Source organism: Rhamphochromis longiceps, linkage group LG7 (assembly GCF_057381845.1).
Source record: "Rhamphochromis longiceps isolate RC_006_pf linkage group LG7, R_longiceps_female_GT1.1, whole genome shotgun sequence".
Classification (NCBI taxonomy): domain Eukaryota; kingdom Metazoa; phylum Chordata; class Actinopteri; order Cichliformes; family Cichlidae; genus Rhamphochromis; species Rhamphochromis longiceps.
In genome coordinates this window covers 63699009-63721010 of record NC_140563.1, presented here as the reverse complement: position 1 = coordinate 63721010, position 22002 = coordinate 63699009, and the positions used below count along the sequence as shown (strand labels likewise).

Here is a 22002-nt window from a genome sequence, read left to right as displayed (position 1 = left end):
AGTATTTACACCCATTCAGATTTTGCATATTTATTTTTTGTGCTGCAGATATACATTTGTTCCCATGAAGCTATATTTAATAACCCCGAATGATTGAGTGAAAACACATTTTTATAAATGTTCATCGTCTGCGTGAATGCTATTGTTGTCCTACCTCACCCCTGCAGCGGGGCAGAAGGAGCTCCTGAGCAGTGGAAGTGGACATTTTGCCACCGGCTGTCCCTGCGGTGCCATACCCTGGTCTCTTCAGATTGGCTTGAGCGAGGACGGCCCTGGCCATCCACGAACTGCGTCAGGCGGATGTAGGCGATGCAGGCAGCATCGTCCCCAATTATATGCACATGGGGGTTAAGGATGGTGGTGTGGATAGGTTTGCTGTTCTTTGAGAGGACTGATGGGAGACAAATAGTCCACTTAGCGATGAATATTAAATATAGATGTATCATATATTTTACATTTTCAAAACATCAGTAGTAGATTGAACTAGTCTTACGATTGTCAAAGTAAAATCTGTGGAAGTCCATTCCCTCCACCAGATTTCCCAGCCCCTCAGGTTCAAATGAGGTCAGACCAGGGTCGCATATCTTCCTGTTAGTCAAGATATATTTTTACACAAATGACGCACGGAATAATTTAAACAGTTCTGTAACAATATTTTAGCAATGCTATATATCTCATAGTTAAAACATTTAAAAAAAATTTATAACACTGACAAGGAAACCTAAAATTCTGCCCACGTCTGTTTAAGCAGTTACAGTTACTGTTTCATAGTTCTGACTTAGCATGTCAAAATTCTTGCTTACTAAGTAACAACCATTACAGACCATCTCACAACTGCACCCAGGTTTGTTAATACAGTAGTTTCTTTTCATTTATGCATTTATGATGCACCTTCCAAACTGTAACAATATTAAACAATGTATACACAATTAGTAAAGATATTATAGAGCTTATAATTTTGCTCTATCATGCTCCTCCCTCATGAAATGGGATCAAATGTTAGAGTCACACTTCGAATAACAATAATAATAATAATAATAATAATAATAATAAATATAGCGATAAAAACAACAATCATTGTCACAAAATACTAAATGGAAAACCTTTAACCTCTTAATTTAAACCCTTTCCAGTATTTCTTATCTCATTTCATTTTATCCTACATTATATTTCACTAATAACAATATACATCACTTACAGTTTAATTTCTTGGCACTATCATATGGACGCTGGAGAATCTTTTTTTTTTCACTGCAGCGAGTAAGTTTTTTTTTTATCTTAGTTCCCTTTATCATGTGTGTGTGACGCTCAGTTTTGCAGCTGCTCTGTCAGGTGGATTCTGTTCAACTGTGTCTCCTCCTTAGTATATAAAATGGTGTAAAAAAGTGTTTGCCCCTTCCTTATTTCCTATTTTTGTATGTTTGTCAGACTTAAATGTTTCAGATCATCAAACTAATTTAATTATTTAGACAAAGATAACACAAGTAACCACAAAATGCAGTTTCTAAATGACGTTGTTTATTATGAAGGCAAAAAAACCCCAAACCTACATGGCCCTGTGTGAAAAAGTGACTTCCCGCTAAACCTAATAACTGGGTGGGCCACCCTCAGCAGCAACAACTGCAATCAAGCATTTGTTATGATTGCCAATGAGTCCTTTACAGCACTGTGGAGCAATTTTGGCCCGCATATCTTGGTGGAATTGTTGTCATTCAGCCACATTGGAGGGTTTTTGAACATGAACCACCTTTTAAAGGTCATTCCACAGCATCTCAATCAGATTCAGGTCAGAACTTTGACTGGGCCACTCCAAAGAGTTCATTTTGTTTTTCCGAAACCATTTAGAGGTGGATTTGCTGGTGCATTTTGGATCATTGTCCTGCTCCAGAACCTAGGTGTGCTTCGGCTCAAGGTCATGAACAGATGAATGGACATTCTGATAAGGATATTTTGGTAGACAGCAGAATTCACAGTTCCATTTACCATAGCAAGTCTTACAGGTCCCGAGGCAGAAAAACAGCCCCAGACATCACACTTTCACCACTATATTTTACTGTTGATATGATGTTCCTATTCTGAAATGCTAGATGTAATGAGACATACACCTTTCAAAAAGTTATACTTTTGTATTATCAGTCCATGGAGGAATTAACCAAAAGTCTTGGAGATCATCAAGATGTTTTCTGGCATTTCCCTCTTGTCTGTCATTTTATGTGTCAGTCAGTTCTAGCCCTGCCTTGTTACCATTTTGGCTTTTTTTCATCACCTGTTTACAAGCAAATAAAGCTGTGATTCTGAGTTTAGTTCTTCTATAACCTTCTATATACCAAAGTATTGTAGATTCCAAGTAAATCTTTTTCTTAGGATTGTCTATGCAATCCTAAGAAAAAGATTTATTTGTAGACAATATGTTGTGTAAACTGACTGAAATAGAAGTCTATGCCAGGGTGCTGGAAAGGAGAATTTGTCCGCTAGTGAACCTCAGATACAGGAGGAACAATGCGGTTTTCGTCCTGGTCGCGGAACACTGGACCAGCTCTTTATCCTCTCAAGGATACTTGAGGGCGCATGGGAGTTTGCCCAACCAGTCTACATGCGTTTTGTGGACTTGGAGAAGGCATTCGACTGTGTCGACTGTGTCCCTGAGGCCATGGTTCTCAGCTGGAAAAGGGTGGAGTGCCCACTCAGGGTCGGGGATGAGTTCCTGCCCCAAGTGGAGGAGTTCAAGTATCTCGGGGTCTTGTTCACAAGTGATGGGAGAAGGGAGCCGGAGATCGACAGATGGATTGGTACTGCGGCCGCAGTGATGCGGACGCTGCACCGGTCCGTCATGGTGAAGAGAGAGCTGAGTGTAAAAGTGAAGCTCTCAATTTACCGGTCAATCTACGTCCCTATCCTCACCTATGGCCACGAGATGTGGGTAGTGACCGAAAGAATGAGATTGCGGATACAAGCGGCGGAAATGAGCTTCCTCCGAAGCTCATTTCTGCGCCTATCTCCCTTAGAGATAGGGTGAGAAGTTCAGCCATCCAAGAGGGGCTCAGAGTAGAGCCGCTGCTCCTCCACATCAAAAGGAGCCAGCTGAGGTGGTTCTGACATCTGACAAGGATGCCTCCTGGGCGCCTCCTGGGTGGGATGATCTGATATCCTCGTGTCCGTGTTGTTCTCACATCATCATAATAAATGTTGTTCCAGGTTCAACATTGCAAGTGACCAATCACATTGTTGTGACGTCCCCCTTTTGTGCCTTTGAAAAATACAGCCATAAAAAAATCTACTTCATTTGCGAGAAGAGAAACCACTTCTGTCCGGCAATCCAGGAACTTGAATTCTTTGAATTTCAGGATACTTTTCTTTAATAAACAGTAAGCATTATACATATTGTCCTTACAGAGGCGGTTTCCCGATTTTTGAAGGCGTTTTTTTTGAGGTCGCGGATGACGTCAGGAGAAGATGATTGGTCACTTGCAATGTTGAACCTGGAACAACATTATTTATGATGACGAGGGAACAACGCCAACACGAGGATATCAGATCATCCTCCTGGGTGAGGTGTTCCGGACATGTCCCACTGGGAGGAGGCCCCGGGGCACCCCCAGGACACGCTGGAGAGATTATATCTCTCTGCTGGCCTGGGAAAGCCTTGGTGTTCCCCCGGATAAGCTAGAGGAGGTGGCTGGGGAGAGAGGGAGGTCTGGGCTTCTCTGCTTAGGTTGCTGCCCCAGCGACCCGGCTCCGGATAAAGCAGAAGAAGATGGATGGATGTTGTGTAAATTTAATTTAGTATTTAATTTTTCTCATTGTGTATCATGACTTCAGCTGAATCTTATAACTGTGACTGAGCAAGTCAAATATTTAATTCAGTTTAAATTTTAAATTAAAAAACAAAAAAACAATCTCACTTTCAATTTTGAACTAATTACTAAAGATTGTGAATTTAGTAGTTCATACTCCACAGTTTAGTGGTTTAAACAGTCACCTAACAAGCAAAAGTTTCTTGGTTCAGTCCTGCGGGAGACACAAATCCTTCTAGGGTTGCATCAGGATAGGCAGCCAATGTAAAAAATCTGCCAAAACAAACTTCCTGCTGATGTGACTCCTTGTGAATAAGGGAACAGGCAAAAGTAGCTTATTCTACTAAAGATGGTAAGTTTAACTTAGAGTCTTGTAAAATACAGCATGTTTTGACATCCTAAATTTAACCCAGACTTTTAGTCTCGATTTCTGACTTGCAAATGTATATTTTTGAGGCAGTAGTTCAAATTGCACTTTTGACTTCCCTGTGTTACATAAACTTACCTAAACTGATCATGGTTGTAATTTTTTGAAATTTTATATTACTATCTTTTGAATGTGACTCAGTATGACATACAATTACTATGTCTTTGTAGTTCCACTTCCAATTTAGAATTACAAATCTTACTCAAAGTAACTCAGACTTATTTTTGAGCTCTGTGAGTAACTGTTGTATTGTTTTTGCTTATAATATAATTGCTTTTTTAAACTCATGCATACATTTTAATCTGTGTCACCTTTCTTTGTGGAAATGGGTTTCCATCACTCTAGGTACACTTTAACCACCCCTCCCCACTCTACGTCAGAAGCATTACTCTTAATTATACGGCAGGTAGAGAGGGGAAGAGAGGATAAAACAATGACTACAATTACTCTTTAATCTTTTAATACAACATGTTTTTATGTCAATCAGATTAATGGTTCTCTGTGGTTGATGGAGAGCTTTAATGTCCACTTAAAGAGCTAAAATTGTACTCTTGCAGCAGCTGTTTAAAAAATCTTTTATGGAACCAGAAGGATGTGCATTGGACTTACGCGTAGGCCTCAAAGTCTCCATTGTTGACAGCTTCAATAAGCTGCTCTGTGATCTTTATGATTTCCTGTTTGCGAGCTGCAGAGAAGAAACAAAAAGTGTGAGAAAATCTGATTGTATCCCAAGTGACATTTCGGCTTCACTGTGAAGCTACAGTGTACTAATGTTCCAATGTACGGATGCAAAACTCTGCTCATGACACTGAAAAATTGAATGCAAATCAGTTCACACTTACCTATGAGCTTGCTATTCATTGTAAATGTTATCAGTCACAAGTGAAAACTCCTTCATGCTGCTAAACATAAAAACTACTTCACTACTTAGATCCTCCCCTACATATCCCCCATTTTTTAAAATGCTTCCAACTGCTCTGTAAAGGCGATGAATTGCTCGCTACCATCCATCATATCTCTTGTTTGCATGTGAGGCTGCTTGAGCTCATCAAGCTATTCTTGTCCCAGCTCTTCAGATGAGATTTACTGTGTCCCTTTCCCCTCGCTTCCTCCCTACACTGAGAGGAAGGCTTAGCTTGCTCTAATTGTCCCTCTTCCTCCCTCCCTCCCTCTCTCTCTCTCTCTCTCTCTCTTTCCCCGCCTCTTTCAGTCTCTCCACCTCTCTGTTTTTAATTTTGCTTTGTGCCTCTGTTTATCAAAAATTCAGCTCTGCACCCCAAAACCCCAGTTTATTGTCTATATCAATACTCATGAAAAATTAGCAACATGCAAATGTTACTGCTGTTTTCAAAAATATACTTATATCTCAGATGAACAACAAAACATAACATACATATATATATATATATATATAGCCATCCATCCATTCGCTTATCCTTTTCAGGGTCGCGGGGGGCGCTGGAGCCTATCCCAGCTGTCATAGGGCGAGAGGCAGGGTACACCCTGGACAGGTCGCCAGTCTGTCGCAGGGCCAACACATAGGGACAGACAACCATTCACACTCACATTCACTCGCACATTCACACCTAGTGGCAATTTGGATTATCCAATTAACCTATCCCCACAAGCTGCATGTCTTTGGACCGTGGGAGGAAGCCGGAGTACCCGGAGAGAACCCACGCAAACACGGGGAGAACATGCAAACTCCACACAGAAAGACCCCGGCCTGATGGTGGAATTGAACTCAGGACCTTCTTGCTGTGCGGCAACAGTGCTAACCACCGTGCCACCCATATATATATATATATATATATATATTAGAAAATAAGCCAATTGCAGAAGCAGTAAGTGCAGAATTAAGCACCTTGCTGCTATTTACCTTCTAAATCATAACAATAATAATATTTGTGTACTTATATACATATATATACATATATATACACATATGTATACACATATATATATATATATATATATATATATATATATATATATATATATATATATATACAAAAACCTAAACATAAGTAAATCCTGCACTTGATGGCAACTTGTACTATTGGCTTGAAGTTGGCCTCCAGTGTTGTTTGCCACATCCCCATTTAATTCCTGACAAAGGCTATTAGGATCCTGTTGATTCTGTGCAGTTATAAGCATTCCAGGATCCATGTATGAGGCACTGAGTCACAGGCTTTCTTGTAGTCAATCCAGGCAATGCACAGGTTAGTCAGTCTCGTCTCGCAGCCTCTTGCATTTGACTGCTATTTACCAGGAACTGGTGTTTTACCCCTCTGGTGTTCCTGCCAATTCCTTTCTGGGCCCCACTCATGCATGGAACCATGTCTCTGTTTATCTTATGATCTCTGTCTCTATTTGTTTCTTGTCTTATTTTCATGATCCTTTGTCCCGTTTGTGTTGCGTTTGGTTTTGCACCCCCTGTCTAGTTAGTCAGTTTAGTTCACTTGTGTTTCCTGGTGTGTTCCATCTCCCTCATTACCTAATGTGTATTTAAGCCCTTAGTTTCCTCCTGTCACTTGTTGTGATCTTCCTCTAGCTGTGTTTCCTGTCTGTTTGGAGTTTCCTAGCTAGTATGTTCAAGTAGCTGCCTAGATTAAGTCCCTTGCAATCTTGTTTCCTGCAGAGTCATTTGTATCCATCCATTCAACCATCCATCCATTCTCTTCCACTTACTAAATTCAGAATCGTCTATCTAGATATAGACTTCTGTGTATCATCTGGGGTGACAGATCATGTGCTTTTCTTCTGTTTCTTGTAGTCTGTTATTGTCACGGTTCTGGGTCAGTTTGACCCAGTATTTTGAGTTGTCATGTTTTTGCAGGTTTAGTTTAGTTCCATGTGTCATTTTCTGTCTGTCTCTCAGTGTCGAGTCTGCGTCTTTGTGTGATGGTTTCTTGTTCCTGTTTTATTGCGAAGGTCTGCGTCTCATGTGAGTGTGTTCAGTTTTACCTCTTGTCTCGTCTTGTTGATTACTCCCAGCTGTGTCCCCCACCTCCCTGTGGATCACACAAAGTGATCTCCCTGTGTTTCTCTGTGTGCATTTTAGTCGCGTCTTCTGTCTTTGTAGTTGCTGGTCCGTCTGTGTATTCCACCATGTTTCATCCGTGTGTCCCCTGCCATCACCATCTTGTACCGTCGTCCACCTTGCTTCATGTTTGAGTTCCGGTTTGTATTCAGTAGTTTAGTTGTCTCCAGTATAGTTTAGTGTGATCTCTGTTTCTGTCACAGGCTGGGTCTCTGACCCAGCGCTCTGAGTTCATGTTTGTATTTGTCTCATTTTGTTATGTGATTAGTTTTGTGTCATTTCCTATCTGTCTTTAGTTTGGGCAGTTATTGTTTATTGTTCCTCTGGTTTTCTATGTTTTGGGTTCTTGTATTATTCATCACGCATTAGGTTTGTTAAGTTTGTGTTGTCATGTCTAGTTTTAGTGTTTCCTGTTTTATTCTGACAGTGTCATGTGTTCTTTGTTCATTGTATTTAGCTTTCCTCTCCTGGTCCTGCCATTAGGTTTATGTCAGTCAGCTGTTCCCCCATGTGTCTCCACTTCCCCTGATCACCTCATGTATGTATTTAAGCCCTTTGTTTTCTGCATGCCATTGTCGGGTCGTCTGTTTATTTGACCTCAGTCTTAGTTACGGTTTTCGTCTGTTATGTATTATTAGTCTTAGTCATGGTCTTTGCTTGTTATTTTCCACCACAGTCATAGTTTAGGTTTTGGTCTCAGTACCGTTTTAGTATTTTGTTTCTTAGTGTCTTGTCAGTTTACTTTGGTTTCCTGGTTTACTTCTGCCGTCATCTAATAAAGCCACACCTTTCTGTTAAAACCTTACTACTCCTCGTCGTCATCTGCTTTTGGGTCCTGTTTCCACACACATCGGCGCACCCCGCCGTGACAGTTTCCGTTTTTCCACTGGCGCATTGTGTTCAATAAACCACCTTCACTCCTCCACTACTGCCTGCGATTGGATCCTCATTTATTGTCAAAGGAGCTTGCAAAGAAAAGCGTCTGGACTTCTTTAAGTTGCTTGAAGACGTTTCACCTCTCATTCGAGAAGCTTCTTCAGTTCTAAGGTCAAATGGTGGAGAGTCCCAGATATAAACCTAGTGGCAGTGACCCCCCCACAGAGGGACAAAAGGACCCCCTGATGATCCTCTAATCGCCTGAGCCAAGGTGTGAAACTGGGTGTGGGTCCCAATCAGCCAGAGTTTCGGGTGAGTTCATTGTGAAACCTGGCCCTACCTTATCATGCGAATTCCTGAGATTTTGGGACCCACAACCAGTTTCACACCTTGGCTCAGGCGATTAGAGGATCATTAGATCATTAGAGGACCTTCCAAGTGGTCGGCCTCCTGATTGGTTTTGCCTGCGCCGCCGCCGTTGCCGTGTGCACGGTCGGCCCCCAGAACTGTTTGCCCGTTGCCGTGTGCACGGTCGGCCCCCTGAACTGTTTTGGCTCTTGTGTTGTCGACCTTCGGGTCGACCCCCAGACTTTACTGTGGACTCATGAATAGTCTTGTTTTGTGTTGACCTGTTTTTGGTTTGATCTGGACTCTTGTGCTCCTTGTTTTTTGTTTCACAATATAAATATGAGAGGCTACAACTACACAACAAAACACAAATAAAAAAAAGACAAATGACAAATATATATATATATAGAAACACAAATACCAGGGTGATGAGTTATGTGATTGATACATTGCCTTTTAATGTATCAAAATCCCTTATTGACATATTATTGTATCATGGGTTCCTGTGACTCTAATTGCTAATTTATTCTCCAAGGTAATTGAACTACACTTCTTCAGTCGAAATGATATAAGTGAGGAAATTCCATAATTTTAGATGTTTAAATCTTCCACATAAAATGAATATTTGATACAATAACTACATAGATTTTGTGATGTGCTACACAAAGACGCTGTCTAAGAGTAAAAGGGGGCCTTGTATTGCTATGAGATTTTTAATAAAGTCAGTCTTTGCATGTATGAGGCCTACCTTTCACATCTTCATCCTCAATAGTTGTGTTGCTGCTATCAGATGATTCCTGCAAAGTACAGAAACCTGATTACAAAAAATTCACATAAATAATTAATAAAATTAATAAAAATAAATGTGTTTTTTTACACATCCATAAATGCATGCACACATATTCACAACACGCTCAAATTTCTTCATTAAAATCTACAAAACCTCCACACCACGTATACCAAGTATACAAAGCCAAGCATTTGACTTTGCATCACTCCGACACAATGGACTGAGCTGTCTTAGCATAAATGGACAGAGACACACATTTCTTAGCCATTGTTACATATAGGTTGTACAGTGGTGGTATGGTGGTTACTCTGGTAGCACTCTAGTTGACATATGAAGATTGCTAAGCCAGTGGCAGAACCATTGAGCTCCACTGATCTAAACACAGTAGGGGACCATAAGACAAAGAAACACCTCACAGGACTCAAGCAACTCACACTCTCTCTGTCTCCCACATGCATAAATATACAAAGAGATGCGCACATTTATTAAAGAACCTTCAAAAACCCTGAAAAATACAGTTTAGCCCACATGGCTAGAGAAACAATGTAGGGACGACAATGACAAATGAAAACCAGTATAAGAAAATAATATGTGGACAAAAGGGAGGAGGATGTACCTTGATCCCATCTACTGGATTATGGATAACAGTAGTCTGAGGTTCCTGGAGGAAGAATGGAGAGAAAGAGAGGGGAGAAAACAGAAAGAAGTTGTGGAAACAAGTGAAGGTGTTTCATGATGGCAAAAAAAGGTTGAGAGACATAAGAGAAAGATAAGCACAGCGTAGGATGTGAGTAACACATGGAAAGATGGTAAAAATTCTGAATAGTACGTTAAAGATTGGAAAGAGTTCATGGTAAATGATGACCTTAAATTCCCAATAAATCCACAATTGTGAATGATAACTAAATTCTCTGTCGCATGCATTCTCTCCCTCATCAAAGTGATCACTTTAATCCCATTCATTTCATTATAATTTAAATAAATGCAGTTATTAATCTTGTATACAATAACTTTCAATGTATGGTAGTGTACTACATGTATGTGATTCTGCCACACATATACAGTAAGTGGTGTAGAAAATTTTAAAAGACTAAGTCAGGTTAACTTCATCATGGAAAGACCAAAACAATGCATCCCAAAGAATTTTATCTACCAAAGCTGTTTATAACTTATTGTTAGGTGCATTTATTGTCAAAAAGTAATTTTTGTAATTTAAGTTTACTGGTTAGTTCTGAGGTCATTCTTATTACATTAATGAGTTTGTTTACGATCAGTTTAGTTTCTTTTCTATTGGGTTCTACTTGTGTCTTTGTCCTGTGTTCCTCTGTTTGTGTGTCCTTGTGTCTCGTCTCTCCTTCCTGTTTACATGTTTCCCTTGCTCTGTCATGTGTATCCATGTATGTTTTTCTTCAGCCCCTCATGTCTCACTCCCTCTCTCAAGTGTCCCTTCTAGCTCACTTGCTCGTGTTGTCACAGTGTACGTCTGGCTATGTTTCCTTTTTTATTTTGATAGTCCCGTGTTCCAGTGTGTTTTAGTTTCTCTTGTTTCCTGTTTTACTTTGAAGGTCTATGCCTTATGTGCAGTGAATCTAGTTTTAGTTCCCTCTGTCTCGTTAGCCCTAATCTCTCCCAGCTGTGTCTCCCTCCTGTTTCCCATTCCCTGATTACGCCTCTGTGTATATAAGCCCTGTGTTTTCCTTTGTTCCCTGTTGCGTTGTACCCTCAGATTTTGCCTGTGTGTTCCAGTTAGTGCTTTCATGGTTTGGTTTTTGTTCTTTGCCAGCAATAAATCTGTGGTTTCGAGTTGCAATTTTGTCTCCACGAGTCCTGCATTTGGGTCCTCATCCCTGCCTGCTCGCACACACAGCCTTAACAAGTTGACATAGGTACCATAAATGTCAACTTTTGTTTCAAATTGATGCACATTTTAATCAGTTTTCTTCAGTTTTTGGTTGAAAAGTGCAACGTTTCACAGCCTCCTGGCTGTAAGCCTTTTAAAGTGGTTTTGATTGGAAGTGAGACCAGGTGCATTCTCCTAGTGTTTTTAGATTTTTAAACAATTACAGAGATGTGGACCATGCATTGGTTCCCCAGCGGGACTCTCAGTTCTACTGTCCTGGGGACATTAAAGTAGAACTGATGGAATGCAGAAACTTCTTGAGCTGTGACTGCAAGCATAAAAACAAAAATCTTCACTTGCCACCGGCTATATTTTCATCAACCATAGATGACTGCTTAACAGCAAATGCTCTGAAAATGGTCCAAATACATAGAAGCATATCATCTTGAAAGGATGATTTGCCAAATTTATGCCTGGAAAAGTTTTTGACTTGTATAGACCCATCCCAGAGGTTTGCAAATCAAGAAACAACCCAATACAAAGCTTCTTGATGTGTGGCTACAACCACAGCAACAAGGTTATTTTATTATGCATTAACCAGCCAGTTAAAAAAGAAAATAAAAACCCTAAATGGATCCATTAGTAGTTCTCAAGCGAGCACCCCAGTGGGTAGTGACTCTCACTGTTTCTTTTTGTGCCTTTTGGGTTATGTATGCTTGTATCTGGATCCTCCTAGAATCATGTTTTTACAGCAGCACATGCATGGACACCTTTACAAAGAATGAACACAAAGAATAATTCCAGTAAGTACAACCTGTGTCAGTATTTGTTTTATTTTAAGGGGTTTGTTACTGGGATTGGACCTAACTGTACTCTCTTGGCAAGAAAGGGAAATGAGTTAAAAAGCAAAATTATTGAGCTGTTACTTTAAAAGTGATTGAAAACTTAGAATAACACACAAAATCATAGCAACAACCCATAGAGCTTTTCTTTTTTCTTTTTTTTTTACCAAAACCATACACGTCTCCCCCTTTCTCAGTCTCTCTTTGACTGTGTCTCTCTCTCTCTCTCTCTCTCTCTCTCGCGCGCGCGCACACACACACACACACACACACACACACACACACACACACACACACACACACACACACACACACACACACACACACACACACACACACACACACACAGCTAGAAATGTTTTGGACAGACAGAAACACATAGAGCTGCATACCAGTGCAGCAGAGGGGATGTTGCCTTTGGGACTGGTGACTATGCTGTTTCTCGTGCTGTTTGTTTGAGGCTGTGCAGGAAACAAAAAGTATTATATTAGTACTCAGTGACCATTCTGAGATGTGACTTTTGCTGGTAGTGAAGTGGGTGGTAACTGTGTAAAAGTATACAGTTAATAATAGCAGATGGCAGCAAAATTCTCCTAAGACAAAAGTAGTATCTAGAATCAAGAGTGTAGTCGTTCAACTATGGATCGAAAACAGTTTCCACAGTTTTTGTTTTTGCTACATTATTAATCAGGTAAAAAAGTTTTCAACAATCTTTCATGCTGACTCATTTCTCTATGCAGGAAAATCCAAACACCAATCACAGCATTTTTCTTTTTCATTACTGCCCACTGGCTGTGGATGTAATCTGGCAAATGGTAAATTAAATAAATAACAGCTGATCAACTCCACAATATCTGTCAAACATGAAAAACAAGCATCTATTTTGACTCACTGCATTAGTATCTCTAATGTGTCTTCCTGACATTCAAATAGAGAAAATGAGGTCAAAACGTAACAGAGATGCAAAACTTATGAAACAAAACAAACACAGAAAACACAGCCAGCCACTAGTAACATGTTAAATGTACAGCAAAAAGACTCACAGGCATAACTTTTCTATTTCAATTACATCAGAAGAAACATGCAAAACCAGGAATTATTCACAGACTTCATGCTTGAATCACTGGAATTCTATATTTTCTGTTCATATTTTTCCACGGTACTGTTACTTGTAATTGATGTTGTGTTAGGCAAAAGGACAAGAAAAAAAGTCCATATGGAAATTCAGTGTGCTCAGGGGCTGAAGCTGATCTCACCCACTTTACCACTGTTGCCAAATACTAACAGCAACGTTTCGTAAAAATGCTAAAAATACTCTCAGCTATCAACTTGTGGAGTCAATGCTTTGCATACTATGCTGTTTAAAAAAAAGCCTAGTTGGTTGCAACATCCATGGTGCTTTTCTAGCTGATGGGGAAAATGGGGAAATCTGAAAAGCTTATATTCACATTTCTATCACTGAAAAAAGGGTGAACTTTGTTAAACACAACATAGTTATCTTTCAACAAATTTGTAATGTACTTATGAGAAAAGCATTAAGAGTGTTCTTGAATGCTATTATATTTTCTCACATTAACTATTGCATATCCTCGTATCCCAAGAGAGGGTTACAACACTAAAACAAATTAAGCACCTTTATAATCAAGTTTTTAGGAAACCAAGGTCTTTTCATTATTGTAATTCAGGTGTGCGACTCATTTTTAGAACTGCTCACATTATTGAACCCCCACCTCTAGAATACTTAAGCAGAACACATGACCAAAGCTTTGAGATCAACTCGAGGTTACTTTAAGGTTCATAAAGGAACTCTCCTTTCTCCCAATCTGCCTTTTTATTTAAAGCTCTAATGCCTCCAGAGGGACTCCTTTGTTACCAGCCCCTTGTAAAACCACCTTGAAGGTCTCTGTTTCTTTTGTCACCAGCCTGTTGAGGGTCACTGATGCTGGCTTCCAGCCACACTACCGGAGCATAGCCTTCTAGTCAGTCTCCACAACTGCTTCATCTCTGCCACTGGTCTCCAGGCTGGGTCTCAACCTCAGCATTGAACTTTGCTGGAAACTTATACACATAGACCAGTACCTACTCTTTGACTTGTACCACCCTCTGCAACAAAAGCTTGGAGTAATCAGTATCCTGTAACACCGGGCAGAAAACATTGCCTTTAAGCCAAAAGGGAAAGAAAAAGAACACATACATTAAGAAAGCTCTTAAAACATCCAACTTATCCCAACTGAGCTTTCAGTTTGAGTTTACAAATCAGCACAGATGCACAAAAAAGAAGGTCACAACACCAACTAGGAAGAAACAAAATGACAAACAGAACAAACAACATAGTATATGCTGTGCAGTGCAGTGAAGAGTGCTCAGACCTCTAGACTGGAGAAACCAAACAGCCACTCCATAAAAGCATGGCACAACACAGAAGAGCCACCTGGACAGGACAAGGCTCAGAATAATAACACATTTGCACTTAAAGTGCATGCAGTGCATTTAACTTAAACCTGAATAGATTGCTTACACAAACTTATATACAGGTAAATGGATTGGTTCTTATGGAGCACCTTTCTACTCTACTTGAGCACTGAAAGGGCTTTGTACAAAATTCCTCATTTATCATTCAATGGCTCATGGCTCACCAACCGGCTATAATAATAGTAGATATTAAGCAGAAAAAGGACACAGTGATAGACGTCGCTATACCAAGTGATAGCAACATCAGGCAGAAGGAACACTTAAAATACATTAATTTAAAGATATTGTAATTGTCGGGATGTCTTTTGCCCAGCAACTCACAAAATTGCTTGTTGTGAAGTTTACTGTTTATTTCTTTCCAAAGTTATAAGAAACAATTACCAAAAATAATACTGAACAGTACATGCAACCTTAAAATACTGTAAATATCTTGTCATTAGGGTTAGTTACGACACTTACGTGTGAAGCTTTAAAAAAAGCATATTTACAAAAAAAAGCTGGAAACAAAGAGGAGATGTGGAAGTTATAATGAGAGATAGTGCCTGTGCCAATGCCAGAATGCTAAAATAGCTCCATGGTTGTTTATGTACATTTTACATCATGGTCCAGCAAAGGACAAGCTGTGGTTGTGTAATGATAGATTAATCATCTGGTGGGAAATAATCTGAGATTACCAATCTAAACCCCTAAGAAGGGAGAGGAGGAGTTGTGCGGAGGATGAAAAAGGGAAGAGAAGCTGAAGGAAAATGAAGAAATGTAGGATATGAAGAGTGACATAAGGAAACAGGTCAGGAGGAATGGAAGAAGAAGGGCTTCTGTCTGATGCTTCGTTGTCGGTGGCAACACTTTCCTATTTGTTAGTGATCTATTAAATTGCAGTGATTTTTTTCCAATCAGAACCACTGTACGATTCAAGTGTTTTAGGCACTTGTGACAGATCTTTAAAATACATTGTGCATGAAGAAAATCATTATGTTTTGCTACACATAAATACAGAATTGCTCTGCCACATTGGACAGGGGAAGCTTCCCATCCAAGCACATGCAAGTCAGTTGACACAGAGATCTATCGAAATCAAAAACATAACTGCTAAATGTTTTACTTATTTTTAAATGTATTCATTTGTTACAAATTCAAGACATATATTCCAGTTATCAGACACTTAAATAAAAAATGTGGATTTTGATACCAAATTTTTATGATGTTGTGTGAAATTTAAAAACTGACAAAGTTACTCCATCATCTAAGCAAGTTTTCTTTCTGTGTGATAGAGATACATCTCACAAGAAAGCACATTATACATGTTTCTCTAAGTCATCGGGCGATCGTGGCTCAAGAGTTGGGAGTTCGCCTTGTAATCGGAAGGTTGCCGGTTCGAGCCCCGGCTTGGATAGTCTCGGTCGTTGTGTCCTTGGGCAAGACACTTCACCCGTTGTCTACTGGTGGTGGTCAGAGGGCCCGGTGGCACCAGTGTCCTGTCAGTGCGTCCCAGGGTGGCTGTGGCTACAATGTAGCTTGCCATCACCAGTGTATGAATGGGTGCATGACTGGATGTGTAAAGCGCTTTGGGGTCCTTAGGGACTAGTAAAGCGCTATACAAATACAGACCATTTACCATTATCATTCAAAGGCATAGCTGATTCCTAGGTGACCCAGAGTTTGAGTTTTTTTGTCTGGACTTGTACTTTTTGTAAGGAGGAGATAATATCTGCTGATATTTTATATCGACAAAGCATTTAATTTAACAAGACATTATCCTCTGTTATTTTGGTACAAACAAACAAAGAAAAATAAATAAATAAATAAATAAAGTTAAACTATGAGCTGTGTGAGACACATTATAGGGTAATTACACTACAAATTTCACCCTACTTAAATAAAATCAGATCTATTTGGTTGAATAACTGAGTGTATCCAGCATTTATCAAAAGTATGAGGAGGTACAGGAGGAGGAGCTGTCATGGATGACCAAGCCGCTGCATGGAAAGTACCATCGACAAATAAAAGAAGTAGATGATATCAAGACATCCTACCAGTGACTAGAAAAGGCCAGTTTAAAGGAGTTTGAGTTTGTCTTGGTTTGGTCTTGTTCATTCTTTAGGGAATTATGCAATTCTTGTATTCAGTTTGCGTGCCCTGGTACTAGTCCTTAGTTCATTGAATTTTGTTCCCTTGCGTGCTCTGTTTGCCTTAGTTTATGTGTCCTCTGTGTGTCCTCCCCAGCACCCCCTGTGTGTAGTCAGTTGTATCTGGTTGCAAATGTAAAGTTTTTGTCTCTGTCTTGCCTCCATGTTTCTCTTGCCCTCTCTCTCTGTCCCGCACTCTAGCTCTCTCACTCATTCTCTGTATTTAGTCAGTTTGATCTCAGTGTTTGTTTTCTCTGTCTTCCTGTGTCTGGTCCATCTGTTTTCTGTTTTATCCTGACAGTCAGTTGTCCTGTGCACATCGTTGCATGCCTCACATGCTGATATGACACTCTGATCATGGCAGTACAGCAACAGGCCCTAAGCACCAGATGCACAACCAGGTCGCTGGGACAGTGTACAGGAACATCTGTGCCACATACAGACTAGCAGTCTGCCCGTCGTAATGAGAGACACCACCAAAGGTGGAAACAACAGCACTGAGATCTTGTGGGACTTTGGGTTCCAGACAGAAAAGCACCTGTTTGCCAACCAACAACACATAGTGGTAGCTGACAAGGAACAAAAGACAGCAACATGAGGAAGAAGGAGTATCCGAAAACAGAGGAATATCAGGGGCTGAAGGAACAGCTGGAGCAGACGTGGAAAGTAAACTACAAAGTGGTCCCAGTGGTAATATGAACACTAGGAACTGCAACCCCAAAACTGGAAGAATGGCTCCAGCAGATTCCAGGAACAACATCAGAGGTCGCTGTGCAGAAGTGTGACCTAAACTGACCACTCACAGTTTACTACAAGCCTCATTTACCCATTCACACACACACAATGGATACTGGGGGCAAAGTGGAGTTCTTGCCAGGTGCACTTCAACATTAACAGTGGTGGAGCTGCATAGTGAACCACCAACCGTATGACTGCGAATAACCCAACCTACCTGCTGAGCCACAGCTGTGTTTAAGTGCATTACATGTGACTGTGTCTATATTCTGAGTGCTTCATGCATTCAAAATGAATGGTGCCTTCACAGATATCCACTTTATCTATGTCATGTGTATTAATGCACTCCTATACATTAGAGATACTGGCTTTTAAACTTAAAACAAGCTGGATCATCCCTCTGCTCTAGCACAGTGGATGTGCTAACCATAATTTTCTTAAAGAATTTTACATTTTGACTGTTGGCACATTAAAATTTTAACTTGCTTTATCAGCAATGAACTATATTTACTGACAACGGTTTTCAGATTTCCACATACTTTCCAATAGCCAAAAGTGCATTCTTAATGCAGGGTCATTTAAGGTTGTGAATATCACAGCCATTTTATACTGGGTTTTCAGCCTTGTTCCTTGCATTTGCTTTTGAATAGTAATAATACAGTCACCAAATTCTTTGTGAGAAACCTGTTCTTAAATGGTTGAACCCCTCATCATCATTATGATCATTCTGAAGGTCTGACACTCAGTAGGGTGTTTGTGTTTTTACGTTTAATCATTATATTGGCCCATTGTCAGTTAAACTAAAAAAGTTGTTGGATGTTCCACCAATTCCATCTTTTTTAATATGTTTCCTGACATGTTTTTTGGAATCCAATTTAAAACAACTTTGGATACCTTCCCAAACATGTCTTCCCCTGTTTTAATATTTCTAATTAAATTAAAAGGATAATGTGAAAGGATAATAGAAAAGCCTAGGAAAGAAAACAATATAGCCATCACAGACACCCAAAAACAATATCTTCCAAAAAATTAAAGTGAACGCAATCGTGCTTTAAAAAGATCACCCCGAATAGTTTGCATCTGCCTTTGACCAAAACATTTACGGATTAATAAAAGTAGTAGAAGTATGGAAGGACAGCCATGAATATAAAGAGGAAATGCTGCAGATGAAAATGAAGAGGATGACCTAGCTTACCTTGACATCAGCCTTCTTGTTGAGGAGACTCTTGGCTGCTGCAGAGAGGCAGAACGACACACCCTCAGATGGTAGAGTACACATTATTTACCTTCAGATGACGACTTTGTAATCTGCTCACACAAATGCAGATCCACATCCGCGGTCATTCATGCATGCATGCAGGCACTGGCTTAAAAGAAAAAAAAAAAAATCACCTGCTTGTCAAAGTGCACAAATAAATGTGAAGAGTTACAATGCCTATCCTCCCATCCACTACCACTAGGAGGAGGGGGGAAAGGAATTTACCCCTCCCTCTGAAAAAATGGAAAATTCTTTCCCTGCGTCTTAAAAAGCAAATTAATAAAATGTGCAAAAACTCACACATATATTAAAAAGAATTCTCCATCCTGCTAGCACTTCCTGACCCTGATCCATTGCCCAAAGCATTAGATAAGCAGAGGGCATCAAACACGAGGGAGGGGGGAGAAGTCAAACTAATTCTCTGTATAATCCAAATACACTCTCTCGCACCGTTGCACGCACAGGCATAGATAGAAGGGGGATTAGGAGCGAAAGCATGAGGGAAGAGGAACAGAGATGCAGGTATATGATAATGGGTTTGTTAATCTGAAGAGTAGGCTGGATTAATTCACAGAGTTCACTGATGGGCAGGAATTAGTCTGGGATGATGTGGAAAAAATAAAGTATGTGTTTTGCTGCTTAAATGCTGATAAAAAAAGGAAGAAACAGCTTAAAAACACTCCAGTTCTGCTGACATTAATCTTTTATCATGTTGGAGCTCTGAGTGGATGTGTGATCCCCAACCTAAAAGCAGCACTGAACAGTTACTGCACTCCACATTTAAAATGTGATAACTAAACTCCCACTTATACACCACAGTGCATGCTATTTGTCTGTACAAGGAAAGAAAAGTCTGTAATACTCTTCCCTTCAGATGAGAAATGAGATTGCTTACCTTGGCAAAAAGTTAAAGAAGCAATAAGGGTGAGGAAGAGGAGAGAAAGATTTAGGAAGAGAGATTAAAACAAGCTGAGGGATAGAGCTAAAGGAGTGTGTGATGTTGTGACCCTGGGAGATTTCCGTTTAATCACATCTGCTCCTGCCTCAATGAGGGGAAAGGATGTAAAGTTTTAAAAGCTGCAGGGAGAAAATGCTAAAAGATGTGCTTGCGAGATGTGTTTACCTTGTTCCACGATGCCAGCTGTGGTTCCTGCTACAGCGCTGACAGCAGCAGGGGCCGTAGTCTGACGGCCCACTGAAAAATACAGAGTATCATTAACAGTACCAGTCAAAACTTTACAGTTTTTTCTGATTGCTTAAGCACATTTTTTGTAACTATTGGCTAATTTTGCAAAACTCTTCACACAAATAAGAAAACCTGTCACCCAATCATCAAAACATTGTAGTTCTCTTGCAAAAGCAAACACAGCTAGATTAACTCTTCACACCTTCGTAAAAATGGTGTTTCCGTATCAAACAGTACACACAAGCCATCATCTACTAAGCACACAATGCGCCAACTGCACACTGATGGTATGAATATAAAACACATCTGGCTTTTGCTTTCTCTGTGCACAAGGTAGGCTATGTCAGTTTGAGCTCATACTTCTGTCATAGATCCATAAGCATAGAGGGATCCAAACTTCAAGTACTGGTGTTTATTCAAACACATCAAAACAAACACAAGTGTTTATTTCCAAGTATAAGATTATTTGCAATCGCCATAATGACTATATGGGTTACTTGGTCTGCAGTGAACATGCTTCCTCTGCCCCCAGCATCTGGTCATCTAGCAATTCTGTAAAGTAACAATTTCAGTATTTTTACATCAATGGTATTGGTGTGTTTCTCATTGGCATATGGCAGTGCTACAAATCTTTGTGCGAAGTGACTGTACTAACCGATTCTCATTTCAAGATGTCCTTATGGTACTTGCTACAGTGTAGCGGCTCGAGTTAGGCTGGACCCATTGGCCAGCTACCCTCAGGGTCATTCCACGGTTGATTACATGGTCCACTATTGTAGCTCTGATGTCATCAGCAATTCTATTTCTTACTCTTCCTACCCTTCCTCTCCCCCCTCCTCATCTTCCTCTCCCCCCTCCTCATCTTCCTCTTGCTCCTCCTTGTCGTCCTCTTCATCCTACTTCTTCACCTCCACGTCCTCTTCCTCGACCTCCTCTACTTCTCACTCTTTCTGCTCGCTCCATTGTACTCCGCACACACAGCTTACCTGTATTGTAGTGCTTAGGCTGATTGCAAAGTGAACTAATTATCTAAAAAAGTTTTCACATGTGAAAGTGTGCCAGACAGTTGGCAAATTAGTGTTAATGATAGCCATACATGTGTATACTTTTGCTAGGAGTGTGTTGGAAATTTGGTAATTGAGTGTTGTGCAGTGAATTGTGCCTACAGTTTTGCAAAGTGTGTGTTACAAAATTGCAAACTGAGTGCAAAGCAGTTTTTGTGCTTTTAGTTTTGCAAACTCAGTGAGTGGTTTTGCTATAAGTCTGAATAGTTTTAGAGATTGTGCTACAGGAATCACAGTTAGGGTTTAAGCATTCAGAAAAAACTGTAATACTACTATGTGAATGGATCAAAACTAAAAAATAACACGTATGGGTTTGTGTAGAAAGAAAGCATAACCAAAACGACTTTATATATGGGTGATATTGTATTTTAATGCCAAATCTGTTTCAAGAACAGCTTTGAATATTCTTCAGTCTTCAACTAGCTTCATGAGATCATCCCCTGAGTTTAAGCAACAACCTTGAAGAAATTCCCAATTGCTGATCACTTGTTGGCTGTTTTTCCTTCAATCTGTGCTCTAATTTATCATAATCTCACTTGACTGTCGGTCAGGCATTGTGGAAGTCAGATCATCTGATACAGCCCTCCATTATCCTTGTTATTGTTCACACAGCTCCCACGGGGCGTCTTGGTGTGACTTTACTCATGGTGCTCATGGTGCTACTGAAAAAAATGATGTTCGTTCTATCCATAAACAAGAGGGGATGTTGTGTTACTGCAGGATGTTATGGTACTTATGCCAGCCACGAATCTGTCTACAGACTGGAGAAATTGCATTGCTTCATATGGCCACTTGAGGCTGACTTCAAAAGTGAGCCAATCCCCACAGACTTCCATGTTATAATGTCCAACTTTACAAGATAAATGAACATATTTGCAGGCTATTATAAAAATAATTATGTCTCCCCATTTCATAAGAACTGTATGTAAACAGCTTATTCTACTAGTGATTCTTGTTTTGAGTATCTGGTGCCCCAGGAAAGGACTTTGGAAATGTCAACAGGAAGCACCAGAAGATAACCGTTGCCCAACCATTGTGAACTTAGGAACCGGAATTCAAATTTTTGGCTCTTTTTTTTTCTACTCATTTTTGTCATGTTGGATTATAGTCTCAAATGAGATGGAGGCCTTTGTACTGAGTCACAGCTTCCCCATTTGAACTTTACTGGGCACAGGATAGAGCGGATCTCTTTCCTGATCAG

At 40.1% G+C, this 22002-nt stretch overlaps 1 protein-coding gene across 1 annotated transcript in view; it reads right to left on the bottom strand.

Annotated features, from left to right (window-relative positions):
• The window catches only part of camk2b2 (calcium/calmodulin-dependent protein kinase (CaM kinase) II beta 2), a 66425-nt gene that overhangs the window by 5011 nt on the left and 39412 nt on the right, over positions 1 to 22002 (bottom strand). The window contains exons 13-20 of the mRNA XM_085414787.1: positions 19675 to 19746; positions 18489 to 18526; positions 12353 to 12421; positions 9895 to 9939; positions 9237 to 9285; positions 4831 to 4906; positions 494 to 588; positions 155 to 391 (exon numbers count right to left, since the gene is read on the bottom strand). Of these exons, the coding sequence (XP_085270913.1) occupies positions 156 to 391; positions 494 to 588; positions 4831 to 4906; positions 9237 to 9285; positions 9895 to 9939; positions 12353 to 12421; positions 18489 to 18526; positions 19675 to 19746 (680 nt within the window). The 3' untranslated portion in view covers position 155. The remainder of the gene's footprint in view (positions 1 to 154; positions 392 to 493; positions 589 to 4830; positions 4907 to 9236; positions 9286 to 9894; positions 9940 to 12352; positions 12422 to 18488; positions 18527 to 19674; positions 19747 to 22002) is intronic.